General features: G+C 35.0%; 1 protein-coding gene across 10 annotated transcripts in view; it reads left to right on the forward strand.

Moving 5' to 3' along the window:
- Positions 1-14,741, forward strand: part of SCAF8 (SR-related CTD associated factor 8) — a 191,643-nt gene that overhangs the window by 60,928 nt on the left and 115,974 nt on the right. For all 10 annotated transcript variants that reach the window (XR_004322075.1, XR_004322072.1, XR_004322073.1 and 7 more), the window contains 7 exons: positions 1,775-1,875; positions 4,363-4,476; positions 5,479-5,635; positions 7,763-7,896; positions 9,431-9,575; positions 11,605-11,673; positions 14,097-14,315. Coding sequence is in view for 4 of the 10 variants with exons in the window: in XM_032485235.1 (XP_032341126.1) it covers positions 1,775-1,875; positions 4,363-4,476; positions 5,479-5,635; positions 7,763-7,896; positions 9,431-9,575; positions 11,605-11,673; positions 14,097-14,315 (939 nt within the window). In the remaining 6 variants the exon portion in view is untranslated. The remainder of the gene's footprint in view (positions 1-1,774; positions 1,876-4,362; positions 4,477-5,478; positions 5,636-7,762; positions 7,897-9,430; positions 9,576-11,604; positions 11,674-14,096; positions 14,316-14,741) is intronic.

Raw genomic sequence — 14,741 nt, forward strand, 5'->3', positions numbered from 1 at the left:
AAAAGTGTGTCTCAGCTTTTACCTCATAACTCTCTTTACTGAGAAGCAATAACAATATAATGTGGTCCCAACACACTTTAAACATAGATGGTAATGTTTCCCTGCCATTGGTCCTTAAAACATAAGAATTTTTCATGAGTAGTCCAGGGGATGTGAAACATCAACAAACAGTAGCATTCTAGGAATCAAGTGCACCCTTATGGGATAGAGGAGAATCATTATTACTTTCTGGGGGGAAAATGGAGTTGTCCATAGGAAAAACTTACAGAGAGACAATATTGAAAGAGTCGGGGAAACATGGGACAGATTAAGGCAGCTGTAATACGTGGAACAGAGTAATTAAGAGTTGAGAACTGTTCAGTGAAAGAGATCCAGAAATTTGCTAAGGGTTTATGGTAGGATGAGTAATGGTCCCCCAAAGATGTCCATGTCCAAATCACTGAAGCTTATAAATATGTTACATTGCATTTGCAGATCCGATTAATAAGGATCTTGAGATGGGGAGATTAATTTGGATTATCCAGAAGGGCTCAGTTTAATCCAGAGGACTTTATAAGAGGGAAACAAGAGGGTCAGAGAGAAAAGGTGATGTGAAGATGAAAGGGAGAAGGACTGACCGATAGTGGTAAATGCTGCACTGTTGGTTTTCAAGATGGAGGTTGGGGTCATGAGCTGAGAAATGCAGACAGCTTGTAGAAGCTAGCATAGGCAAGGAGGCAAATTCTCCCCTAGGGCCTCCAGAAGGAATGCAGCCTTGTTGACTCATTTTAGACCACCAGAACTGTAAGAGAATACATTGTTGTGTTTTAAGGTCGTAAATTAGCGGTATTTTGTCATAGCAGCAAAAGAAAACTAATACATTGCCCTTATTATTTCCCTTATTAAACTTATTTTTTAATGATATTGACATAAATTGAAATATATTAAAAGTCTGCAAAAATATCAGCTGTAAGTATTTTTAAAGTAAATGTATTTAGGAAAAGGAGATGTTCATGGAGGCATGAACAGTGCAGCCAAAAATGGTCAAGATGTCTCGTGTGTAGCATTTATTTATTAAAGGGAAGTGGCTTCCAACCCTTAAGTATCCCTGAGTCTTTCATGGTAACAAATTAAGGAGTTCTGATTCAGCTTTCCCTTTTTATCTCCATGCAAATTATTCTTTTCTTAAGGATAAGATACTGTTTTCACATTTAACTGTTGATTGGAGAAAACCATCCACATATTCATTCCGGCACAGAAAGATGCTTAAAAGATACACAGATAGGACTGCAGTGAGAAGTGGTTTTGAAACTTTGTTGCACGTTAGCATCACCTGCAGAATTTTTTTCCCTAGGTAGGGTGTAGTAATTAGGTTTATTTACTTATTTTTTTAACGGAGGTACTGGGGATCAAACCCAGGACCTCATGCATGCTAGGCATGTGCTCTACCACTGAGCTATATACCCTGACCCCCAAACCTGCAAATTTTAAAACTCCCAATTCCCTATCTGTCATACCCCATACCATCTTTTACAGTGGGTCTCAGGTATCCACAGGTGATTCACGTGTGCTGCCAAGTTTGAGAACGTGTGGTAATGCAAGAAGTTGACTTGGCATAGATGTGAATGAGTACCTGGTATTTTTGTTGATTTTAAACATAACAGATAAACATATCAGTTAACAAATATTTTAAATACACTATCTTAAATTTTAATTTATTGTTACTAGTGCTTTTTTTAGCTACTTGAAAGAAAAACTATATGATTTAGGCCATTTGTCTCTTACGTCTTGACAGTATGTAGCACTACTCTGTGGGTTGGCCAAGTAGACAAGAAGGCAACACAGCAAGATTTAACCAACCTGTTTGAAGAGTTTGGACAGATTGAATCCATTAATGTAAGTATCAGTTCTTTAATAGTTTAAGGTTGAAAATATAGTTTGCAGTATCACTTGGGTTCCTGATAAACCCAGTAATATCTGCCTTCAATCACATCTTTCTAAGGATTATTTGACTTATCATTTTTGTTTGTTCTGCTGCTGTGTATCTCAATTAATTTTTATTTTTTTAGATGGAATTCTAACAAAATACTTATTAGGGGGTTTATAAGAATGTAGTGGTACTTGATTCCTAAAAATATCAAGTGTTTGAGTTAGCAGGAGCAGTATGTGTGATCTGGCTTAAGTTTTTTTTTATGAAAATGAAGGCACTGAGTTAGAATTGTACTCAGCTGCACACAAGCATGTAGGGAGTGGTGAAGACACAACTGGACTTGAGTCGCAGTCTTGCCGGCCTCTTCCCTCCCCTTCCCCGTCTCCCCTTCTCAGAGCAAACCTGAGGTGGGACAGCCTGTGTGGCCAGGGCACCTCCAGTCACTGGAGCGTAACTCTTGCACTCCTCCACTTCATTCTTCCAGTGTGCCCAGTCTCCTTCTTTGAGTATTTTCTTCTTCCTGAAGAGCTATTTTTTCTTGAGGCTGAAACTAATGAAATGTTTCATAGTCGTTTACTTGTTTGAGGAGACTTATAATTCCTTAACTCTCTGATTTTATTCACTGTTACTGTACTTTTTATGTCTCTTGGGCCTTTTTATCATTGTTTACCAGAAATTAGCTGGTTTCCTTTCTAGTCTTAGGTTCCTTATAGTCTCAACATTCCTTATATGGCCAAACTTGACTTTTCTGTTAATAACAAGACTCATTATTTAAATTGAATTTGACTATTTTGTATTTTACTTTCAACTGTGTATATCATTGGCGCCTCACAAGAAGCTGGTTAAATAATTCAAATACTGTTATTTTACCAGCGAGGAACCTAAATGATTTGACTGAACTACAAGGATAATAAATAGCTGATTGGGTAATAGATAATAGGTGGTTGGCTATGTTTCAACTTAGGTATCAAATTCTTCTTTTTACGCTGTGAAAATGTAGGCTTCTCTTTTTGTCTTTTAAAATTTCACCTGTCAGAATATAAGTAATCTTTTTGAGTCTGTGGCCATATAACCTCTGAAATATTTTCTCATTTTCTGCTGCCTTTAAACTAGTGGTTCTCAGCTCTAGCTGTGTATCACAAATGGGTTGACATTTGAAAAATAAGGATGCCTGTGATCAGTATCTTTAGCTTCCTCTCAAAGTGCCATAAGTACACAGGTGATTTTGATTCAAAGCCAGGAATCACTGCTCTGAGCAGATCCTGAATCCAAGTAGCATTTTGGTTTTTCGCATTGCTTATGACATTTGTAGTCTTGTACCACAGTCATTTGGCACATTAGTTTTCTTGTCTCCCTCTTCTTTATTACCTTTTAAGATCATAGTACTTACAAGTAATAGACACTGAGTTATTTTGTGAACTGAAGTGTACTGACTGAATGGCTAGTGATAAAACCCAGGATTTGAAAAATTGATGGAAGATTTATAAACCTTTTACTTGGTATAGGGGGAGTTTCAAGACTGAGAAAAGTCCATTAGATTTAGCATTTAGTAGGCTATTAGCTTAAAGAAAATATTTTCAGTGGGTTGGTAAGGGGTTGGATCTACATTGCAGGAGATGAAGTATGTAAGTATGATAGAGTTCTCTTTTGAGAAAAGTTTGATATTAGAGTGACAGCTTGAAATATTAGCAAGATGAGGGAAAGGTTGTTTTGACAGCTAGAGCTTTTTAGGTACTGAATACTAATGGAGTGATAAATATCTTTTGAGTTCTTCAAAAAGAAACTGAATTGCTCTATGTATTTTTCTGAATTAATACATTAAAAGTAATTTTATGATCTGGTGGTCTGTAGAATAGTTAAATGCTTTGTAAATAGAACACTGAGATCCTTACACTGAGGCTATCCTCCTATTCATGTTAAAACTTGTACAGAAATACTTGGACAAAATTAAGTTTTATAAAATGAAAAGCTTTTGTTTTATCATTTGTTGTAGATTTTAGATTTTATGTTAAGAATAAGATACTTCCCCCAAAACAAAAATCCTCATGTTACTCAACAGTATTTGGAAAAATTTAAATACTATTGTGAATAAACTGTATGCCTTCAAATATATTGGTCATACAGTATTATTTTCCTTTTATCTGGTGGTGGTATATGCATATCTTTATATATTGTTTTGTTTTAATAGTTCTTCATTGTATATTAAAACTTTGATTGACATGTGATACTCAAGATTTCACATATCTCATGGCTTAGAATGAGATCAAACTAGCTTCCAAAGTTTTTTTTGTAACTTAGTAATTGATTGTGCATGAATTATACCAATAAATAGATAGCTGAGGAAGAGAAGGGGAAACAACTCCATATTAATCAATGTTCCATTAAAACCATATAATGCCAGAAATGAATTGCCGTCTTTATGCCCTTTCTAAAGAAAAAAATTTTTTTAATAGATGATTCCTCCCAGGGGCTGTGCTTACGTCTGCATGGTTCATCGACAAGATGCGTTTCGTGCTCTTCAGAAACTTAGTTCTGGATCATATAAAATTGGGTCCAAGGTCATTAAGGTAAGATCAGGAGTGGGGCACATGCTTTTGTTTTATTGGATTTTATTGGATAGAATGTTTCCTGTATTTAATCATCTTCTTCTTTAATGTTATGGGCAAACCTTGACAGGTATTTTATTACGTCAGTGTTGTTGAATTATAAAATTAGCTATAGATGAAACAATAACCAAAGCCTTACTCAAATAGTTCTCTGAAATCACACATGCGCAGTTGTCTTAGTCAACCTGGGCACCATTTTATGAGCCGAACTTTTTCATTTTTACAAGTTTGTCTTCATTCACTCTTTCCTAGTGCATTCCTAACCCTACCCCTTAATTATATTATTAATGTCTCCTTTTTAACAACTTGTCTTATATAAATCAGGCTCTTGTGAAAGGCTTGTTCATATTTTTATTTTCCTCTTAGTCTTTACATGGAGTGTTTATTGTGTATTTTTCTATTTTTACTTTTTGTCACTAATTTACATTTTATTTCTGCTATTTGAAGATAATTTATTCCATCAGGTTCTGCAACTGAATTTAAAACTTTATGATAACTACTCTCAAGGGAGTTTATAATGCCGTGCTTTGTCATTTTATGGCAGAGAGTTTCTCTGTGTAAAAACTAAAGTGTCACTGGTTTCTTCCTTGGAGTACCAAGATTTTGTTTAAATTAACTATTTTAATTATTGCTAATGTAGGTTGACATTTTTATAGTGAAGAGTAGATTTGGATTATTTTGGGAGATATGTTGTTTAAAGTCACAGTAAGAAGTGAAAAGAAATCCCATATTATAAACACCATTGCTGTCTAATGCATATTTTATTTTACAAACAAAATCAGAAAATAAGTGGAAGAAATTTCCTTGGCTGCCATTATTCCAGCAGTGTTGCTGTATTTGTTCAACTGATTTTTTAAAACTAATTTTATTTGTATTTACATTGTTAGCATGTAATTTTGTATGTTTTACCTTGTTTTTACAGTATATATGAGCTTCCTTTTTTCCTCTCCTCTTTCCTGATAGATTGCTTGGGCTTTAAACAAAGGTGTAAAAACAGAATACAAACAATTCTGGGATGTGGATCTTGGAGTTACATATATACCATGGGAAAAGGTTAAAGTGGATGACTTGGAAGGTTTTGCAGAAGGAGGCATGATTGATCAGGAAACTGTAAATACTGGTAAGAAACCTAGGAGTAGTTTTTATGGTTTAAAAAGTATGCTTAAAAGATTGTAACTGATAAGAGTTTTGCATGATAGCGTAAATTGTGTTTATTTCCTGGATTCTTGCCCAGTAGGTGAAAAAATGAAACATCATTCTGTCTGATGTATATGCTCAGTGGGATCCATTTCATAAGTTCAGAGCATAGACAGTGTTCTAGAACTTTGTAAATGTGGCATTTTTCATATGTGCCTTGTAAAAGTTTCGGGCTTTGAGGAGAGTTGTGTATATGGAGGCTTTTTGAAAGTAATGATTTCAGTTAGTTGAGTGTAAATGGGAACTGGGGATTTAGGAAGTTTTTAAAAGAAACTTGACTTTCTAAAATTAGTGTTTATGTTGGAAATGGCAAGAATAGACTCGGTTTAGAGAGCTGTAGTTTAGATTCATGCAGTTCTACAAAGCTTACAACCAAAAGATAATCCTACCCATTCTTTTTAAAAAATTTGTCTTTTTATATTTAAAAATTTTAGTTGTAAATTTACAGAATGATTAACAATTAAATCCAGTAAGAAATCTTAAAATAGATACTTGGGAAATAATTGAATTATGATATATACCTAATTTTTTTTACATCTCAGCTCTTCTACCAAAATTAGCTAATTTTCAGAATAGTATTTTCCTTCTCAGGCCAGTGCACATATTTTCAAACTTTTTCAACTTTTTCAGTTGTTTTCTTCTTGTCATTTTCTCTCTCTCTCTCCCACTTTTTCTTTTTATTTATGTTCTTCCAGAACATTTATTCATTCAAAAAATATTTCAGTTACTACTTTGTGCTAGGCATGATTTTAGGAACTAGGATTAAAGCAGTGAGACAAACAGAAGAAAATCCATTCTCTGATGGAGTACGCATTGTAGTACAAGGGTTGACAACTTAACAGCCCAAATCTTACTGGCAGCCTGTTCTGTAAATAAAGTTTTAGTGAAACATAGCCATGCTCACTCAATTGTGTTTACCTATTGTATATGACTTTTTAAAATTCAACAACAGTTGAGTTGTTGTAACATAGAACACACGGCCTGCAAAGTCTTAAAATACTTAGTAGGGTAAGTCCCAACTCATGTCGTAGTGGGGGAAAAAATGGATAATAAACAAAGTAGATAAACTAGATAGTATTTCTTACCTTTTTAATTTAATTTAATTTAATTTAATTTAATTTTATTTTATTTTATTTATTTTATTGATTTTTCTTGGATGGGGAGATTATTAGGTTTATTTATTTATCTTAATGGAAGTACTGGGAATTGAACCCAGGACCTCATGCATGCTAAACACTCACTCTACCATGAGCTATACCCACCCGCTAGATAGACTAGGTGATATTTCAGTATTGGTAAGTTCTAAAAAGAAAATCAGGGAAAGGGGATAGGCAGTGTGGGTGTGGAGCTATTGCAGTTTTAAGTGGTTGAAGAAGGTGTGGTGGAGAAGGGGATATTCGGAGGAGTGAGACCTGCAGCTGTCTGGGGAAAGAGCATTTCATACAGAGAGACCAGCAAGTGTGAAGTCTGTTAAAAAAATTATGCGACCAGTGTGGCTTGAGCATTGTGCGGGTGAGTAGTAGAAGGTGAAGTCAGAGAGGACAGAGGGGCGAAGTCATGTAGAGGCTTAGTCATTCTAATAACTTTGATCTTTAAGGGAGGTGACGAGCCTTCGGAGGAACCATTGGAGCTTCTTCACTGTATTTGTCCCTAGTTGTATTTTCAGAAAGATTTTTCTATATTGGGTTAATACTTTCCTTGTTGGTTTCCCCTCGTACCTGGTGACAAAATACAGAGTAAGGTTGGTTCCTCTTACGTCAGACAGCCTTTGAGATACGTGTCTGTTATATCCCTTTTAAGTGTTTTCTCTAGACTGAGTATTTTAATGTCTGATTTGTGCTTTGTGTCATGCTGCTTTGAACTCCTTAGTATCCTAATCAGATCTCTCTCAGCAAAACCAAATAGCTTGGCACCTACAGTTGCGGACACATCTTAAAAATGTGCCAAGGTAGATGAGGACTATATAGACATGAAATATATATACATACATAGAAAGGAGATGAAAAATTGCCTCTATCCAGAGGAAATCAATTTCAAATATTTTGTTTAGAGTGGGAAACTGTGAAAAGCTCAGAACCTGTTAAAGAGACGGTCCAGACAACTCAGAGCCCAACTCCAGTTGAAAAGGAGACCGTGGTCACAACCCAGGCAGAGGTTTTCCCTCCACCTGTTGCTATGTTACAGGTTAGTGCTGGGCATTTTTGTTATTGTTAAATGTGTTGCTTTACATTTCTGTTTTTACTTGTGCATTTACTTTATAAAGCTTGGAGGAAATTGTCCAAAATAGACTAATATTAAATATAAGCATTTTTTGAATGCTTTCTTTTAGAAAAGGTATCATTTATATTTAAATGTTTTTTTTTTTGAACAAATACTTACTGATTGCTCTAGTTACCTGGATAGGGATACATCAGTGAAAAAAAACCAAACACAAATCCCTGCCCTTGCAGAGCTTTTTTTCTCAATAGGGAAGGCAGAAAATATAAAATCAATGAGTGTATAAGATAATGTGAAGGGGAAAAGGTAGGATCACTAGGAGTGTCTGGGTAGGTGTTTACAATTTTAAATAAAATGATCCAGGTAGACCTGAGAACGTGACAGCCACAGCTTAAAGCTGCTGAGCAGTATCACGGGGCGGTCTAAAGAACGGGGACCCACCAGTGTGGAGGCCCCGGGCCCTAGGCCAGGAGTGTGCTTGGAGTGCTCCAGGAGCGGCGAGTGGACAAGAACTGAGTGAGTAGAGGCAGCTTAGTGGAAGTGAGACCCCTGGAGGGACTTTGGTTTTCACTCTGAGATGGCAAGCCATTAGACGATTTTGAAGAAAGGAGCAGCTTGTGCTGGCTTAGAGTTTTAAAGGATTGCACTGGCAACTATTTTGAGAATAAAATAGTGGGCATTGATAAAAGCAAGGAGACCAGTTAGAAGACAGTTGCAGCAATCCAGATGAGAGGTGATGGTGGCTCAGACTAGGCTGGTGGCAATGGAGGCAATGAGAAGTTTTCAGATAGGTAGATTCTGATGGTACGACCAGGGAATGTGATCAGACGTGAGTTGTGAGAAAGAGCAGAGGTGAGGTTTTTGGTCTGAGAAATGGGTGAGATGGATGATCACTATCTGAGAATGGGAAAGACCGTGGGAAGTGTTGTTTTGGGAGGGACAGCTGGGAGTTCAGTTTTTTGTGTGTGAAGTTGGAACTGTTTTTCAAGACAACAAAGTTGAGATGTTGAATGGAACATTGATACCAAGTGAACTTCAGGAGAGAAGTACAGCTTTATTGCAGATAAATATTTGGGAATTATTGTACCTAGGATGAGTAAAAGAATTTATGCTTAGGAGTAGAAAACTAATGAGAAATTTGAGCCATTTTAAAGCTGTTAGTAACATGGTTCCTAATGGTGATTAAATTGGATAACATAGTGGGAGATGGCAGCTTAAAATTAAGCATGATATTCACTATTCACATAGGTGCCCATCATTTTACATCACTTGAATATAAGATAGATTTCACAATCTCCACATTTGGTGTCTGTTGAAAAATACTGCCTTGCTCTTTCAAGTAGGTTCACTTACTAAAATACATAAAGGGGAAAAACAAAATGACTTGCTGTTTGTTACCTTCCAAAAAAGAGACAAATAATTTACCTTTGGTTGTTCTAAGATGTAATCATTGCAGATGGATAAAATGATACATGGACTTTTTATTTTCTATCCACAAAAGATTCCAGTAGCTCCAGCAGTGCCTACAGTTAGTTTAGTCCCACCAGCATTTCCTGTGTCAATGCCAGTTCCTCCTCCTGGATTCAGTCCAATTCCTCCACCTCCTTTTCTCCGAGCAAGTTTTAACCCTTCACAACCACCTCCTGGTAAGAAATTTTCACCTTACTATTTGAACTCTATTTAGAATATCATTTAAAGTGTTCTTTTTCCAGGTTTAAATCCTGTACAGCAGTGATTCTCAAACCTTAGCTTACATCTTAATCACCTGGAGGGTGTGTTAAAGCATAGATTTCTGGGTCCAGCCTCCCTTTAAGTCAGTGGAACTGAGGTGGGGCAAGATAATTGCATTTCTAACAAGTTCCCAGCTGATGAGTATTGTTGGAGGGCTGCACTTCAAGAAGCACTGACAGAGAAAAGAAATGTATTCCTTTAAAATCATCGAAATACTCTCAAAATTATTTAAAATTTATGTTGAAGTTTTTGTATCAAAGCTTTCTAAAATTATCACCCATTCATCACAAAATATGCATTAAGGTAAACAACAGGGTCTTACTGTATAGCACAGAGAACTATATTCAATACCTTGTAATAGTGTACAGTGAAAAATATATATGTACAACTGAAGCACTATGCTGTATGCCAGAAATTAACACAACATTGTAAATTAGTTTTTAAAAGTATGCATTAAATTATATAGATTGTCCCTCCTAAAAGTCATTAGGTTTCTGTTTTGACATTAGAAATTATAATATACCTTAAAATGCTAATTGAATTTCTAATACTTTTTTTTGCCCTAATAAATAGGTAGACAGAAGTTCCTTGAATCAGTGTTTATAGGTAAAAACTATAGGTTACTTAACACATACCAATTAAATATAAATAATTGCCTCCATAGCTTAGAGCTAGAGCTTTTAGTATTAGATCATGGGAGATTTAGAAGAATGAGGGAGAGAATACAAGGGATCAAGTCATACATACTGCTTTCTTAAAACTATTTCTACTTTTTTTTTTAACTTCATGGATTATTTGCATAATATAGAAAAAATTACAGAATTGATTTCTGTAATTTAAGTTCTTAGCCATTGAATAGAGTTCCTAAAATTCGTCAGCATGGCCAAAAAGTAAATTCGTCGTTTGAGAATCGTAATTTGTCATGTAAGATAAAATTTTTAAATTACAATTTATAATTTGAAATTTATGCAGATTTCAATAAGAACTTTATCTTTTTATATTTTAAATATTGGAAAATTACTCTTGTCAGCTGTCTTCCATATTAGTGATTAAAAATTAAAATTTTTATCAGAAGATTTGGGAGGGGGTAATTAGGTTTATTTATTTATTTATTTATTTATTTTAATGGTGGTACTGCGGATTGAACCCAGGACCTTGTGCATGAGAGGCAAGCACTCTACCACTGAGTTAAACTCTCCCCCTCAGGAGATATTTTAAAAGGTTACTTCATACTGTACGGATTTTATAAAGTCTTCATCTAGTATTCATTTGTTGAAAATCACCTATCTTTATTTTCCATTATTTTTAGCCACTATTTTCTAATAGAATTTCATGGTAGCTCAAGGAAGCAGGTCTATAATTTGATTATCTGATACTTAAAATCATAAAACAGCCAGATTAAAGTAATTTCATTTATCTTTTATTTATTTTTGCTGATTTATTTCCATGCTCAAAACAATATAGCAATATCCAAGGTTAATGAAAATATTCTGATCTAGTGAGTAAGTAGCATATATATCAAAGAAACACAGTAGCACATTTTACAGATGACATTGTTCCATGTAATGTTATCAGCAGCTTGGAATACAATGTTTAACTCCCCGTGCAGTCACCATACTAAGATATAAACAGGTTTCCTGGCTTGAATTAATGTTTGATTTTATAGCATCGTAGAGTATGCCACAGGATTTAAACAAATGAGTAAATAAATGGGATATACTCATGGTAGGGATTTCTGTGCTTTGCCTGGCTTAATAAGGATCAAATAAGGTAGTGTTTGTAAAAGTAATTTTCCAAACAGGAAATTTATTCACAAATATGAGGTGGTAGTAATGACTATTTTTAAGAATGTAGAATTTCATTTATAGCTATTGAAATCTTTGATTTAAAAGAAAGTAACTTTTTTTGTTGTTTTATTACTGGTCTTTTTTTCCTCTCGTGCAGGTTTCATGCCACCTCCAGTTCCCCCACCTGTGGTACCACCGCCTACTATTCCACCAGTAGTACCAACATGTGAGTTTTCTCCTTTAAGAGTTTTCTTCATTTATGATAATGTTAATGCGTCATTTCTCATTCTTATGAATCGTTAATTTTTTAATGATGAAAATTTTCAGACAAATGCATTTTTTTGTTAAATGATTTCTAACAAATTAACAGTATCATATGACAGTCCATATTCAGATTTGCTTTATTGCCTCAAAATGTCTTTTTATAATTGTTTTATTGTAGTCAGAAGTCAAAGAAGGGTTCTAATATTATATTTGTGTGTGTTTTGTTTTGTGTATTAATGTCTTAATCTAGAACAGTCCCACCCAGACCTCCCTTTTTAAAATTTTTCATGTCTTTGACTTGTTGAAAAACAGTTTACTTCTTTATGCAAGATCCCAAATAATGGATTTGGGGTTTTTTTTTTTTTTTGCTTCTTTGTGGTATCAAATTTGTTCCTCTGTCTCTTTGAAGCTCCTGCAGGTAGGAAGTTTTTAGCACTGTAGTCTTGTTTAGAATATGCTTCAAGTTTTTTGTAAGAATGCTTAACAGGTAGGGTGCTGTGGACTTGATATTACATCCCATCAGGAGGCATGCAGTGCCTTCTTGTCCCACTTTTAATGATGTTAAAATGGATCAGAGCATTCAGATAGTGGAACCTGGTCATTAAAAGAAGTTGGCCTTCAAATTTTCATCTGATGGTTTCATCCTTTGATTATTATTGCCTGAATCTACTTTTTATTAGTTGCAAAGTGGTGATCTTCTGGATTTTATAATTCCTTCCACATTTCTTAGCTGTAAAGAAGATCTTTCTCTTACCAACTAATAATATTTGGTTACCTTGAAGTACAGTTGGACAGGAGACAGCAGACCCAGGCTAGATGCTAAGTTCTTTTCTGTAAGTGCATTTTTCAGATTAATGATTTCTGTGGGTATTTCCCATGATACCAGTGACTGAAGGGGAAGAGGATTTCTCTTATTTTTCCTTATCCACTCCCTTTCCTCTATTTTTTCCTCCATTTTTTGTAGTGTTTATGCATTAATGAATTTTTACTTCCAAGTGGTCGCATTCACTTTTCTTTTTGAGGTTCAGCTTGTTCGTCTTTGGACAGTGAAAGACCTTTCATATTGCTTCTCTATTCCTTTGAGATGACCACATCAGTTTTTGAGAGCGTCCTAGCTTCTGGCCTAATATTGGACCAAAGGACTTACTGTAAAAAGAATGTGTATGATACAGGGCTTTCCTTTCAAATATTATAACACATTTTTCTTATATTTTTAAACTTTTTTCTGTCCTTCAGTGTTCAGACAACATTGGGATCCTTTCTGTTACTGTTAGTTAATTAGGAAGAAGTGTTTATTCTTTCTGAAATTCAGAAAAGTGTTCAGAAGCCGTTTCTGAATTCACCGTTCAGAGACTCATCTTACTTTAGAGCCTACCTCCCAGTTATTTCTCCTTACTTTATTCATTTTGGAAAATCTAGGATCAGTAGTCAAAGGGGAAAGAGAAATACCACTGTGTGCCAGGCGCTCGCTTGATTGTTCGCATCGTCTCATTTAATTCTCATAATTCCCGCATGTGATCCTGGGTCCTTTCATCCCGGTTTTACAGCTCTGTTACATGCTAACAGTTTATCTAGGTCGTCTGGAGTTAAATGTGGACATGAAACAGTTTCTGAAATCCCAAAATACATGATTTAATAGTGTTGTGACATAAACTGGACTAAAAATTCTAATTGTTCAGTTGTGATTTTATATTCCTTTAGTTTAGTTTTTTTTTAACATATACACAAGGGTTTTGCTATCCATTCTTTAAAATTAAATGTTTACACCTTTTTACTTGTAGTTCTCATCTGATGAGTTTCTAACCTCATTTGACAAAAAGTAGTGAATGTGAGGATCCTAGTTCTTATAATTTCAAGGGGATTGGGCAGATTTTCATTCTCATGCATATTTGTTGGTTTGCACTAATCATTTCTGTATATTTAGATATTCACATACTGGCATCCTTGAAAAATTAGGATTTTTTTTAGTGCTGGGGTTTTTTTAAGTATGGATCCTTATTTTTACCAAACATTTCTCTTCAAAATATTTCTAAAAATTACTGTTTTCTCCTATTTAAAAAAAGTAAACCTTTCCAAATATAATTTAGCCTCTTCATAATGGCTCATTTGTCATTTTGAGCATCAGTTACTGTATAATGTGCTAGGTAATACAGAGATGCCATTAAATGAAACACTCAGGCTGCCAGAAGTTAGTTTTCAGTATAAGTGAAATAAAGAGACCCAAGAGAATTCACACACGTCTTGTTAACTGAGCAGTCTTACCAAATAATTGGCGAAAGAGGATAGGAAGTCAAGACCAGTGTTGGTTATACTTAGTATTTTAACTTAGCGCATGAATTGATTAGCAAATTAGATCTGAACTATATGTTCTCCTTCTTTAAACAGCTTTAGTGCAGCCACCATTAGCCATGACTCCAGAAGCTGTGAAAGATGTTGGATTTGGTGGCCTTGTTTTACCAGGTGGTGCTGTTGCCAGTGGTCTTGCTACTTCTACTCTGCCAGCTGGAAGTGTTTTTAACCCTCCAACTAAACAAGCAGAGCCTGAAGAGAAAGTACCTCATCTTCTAGACCACCAGATTTCTTCTGGTGAAAACACCAGATCAGGTAAAAAAACAAAAAAACCCAGAAATACATAGTTAAATCATAAATACTGCTTCTCTATACTGGTGTTTGGCTCTGAAGTGCCATGCATATGTAACCAGGTTCAGTGCACAAATACGCAATTTTTTAAAAAAGATCACTATCTCCTAAAATTTCTATTAAAAACAAATTTGTCATTCTGTTCAAGATAGTATAGATTTTGACACCTTTCCATTAAGACCCCTCCTCCTCCTTTTTTTGGCCTATTGGAACTGTTTTAATATGTTGTTGTCAAAATAAGATTGCACAAAAAATGCATTCTTACAGGAAGGTTAAAACGAGCAAGTGTTAGGTATAAATAACTTACTTCTACCAGATATTTAGCTAGGTCTAGAGGATAAATATGGTGCTGGAAAGCAGAGAGTCCCCCTTTTTTGGCACCATTGCATA

Source organism: Camelus ferus, chromosome 8, assembly GCF_009834535.1.
Source record: "Camelus ferus isolate YT-003-E chromosome 8, BCGSAC_Cfer_1.0, whole genome shotgun sequence".
Taxonomy (NCBI): domain Eukaryota; kingdom Metazoa; phylum Chordata; class Mammalia; order Artiodactyla; family Camelidae; genus Camelus; species Camelus ferus.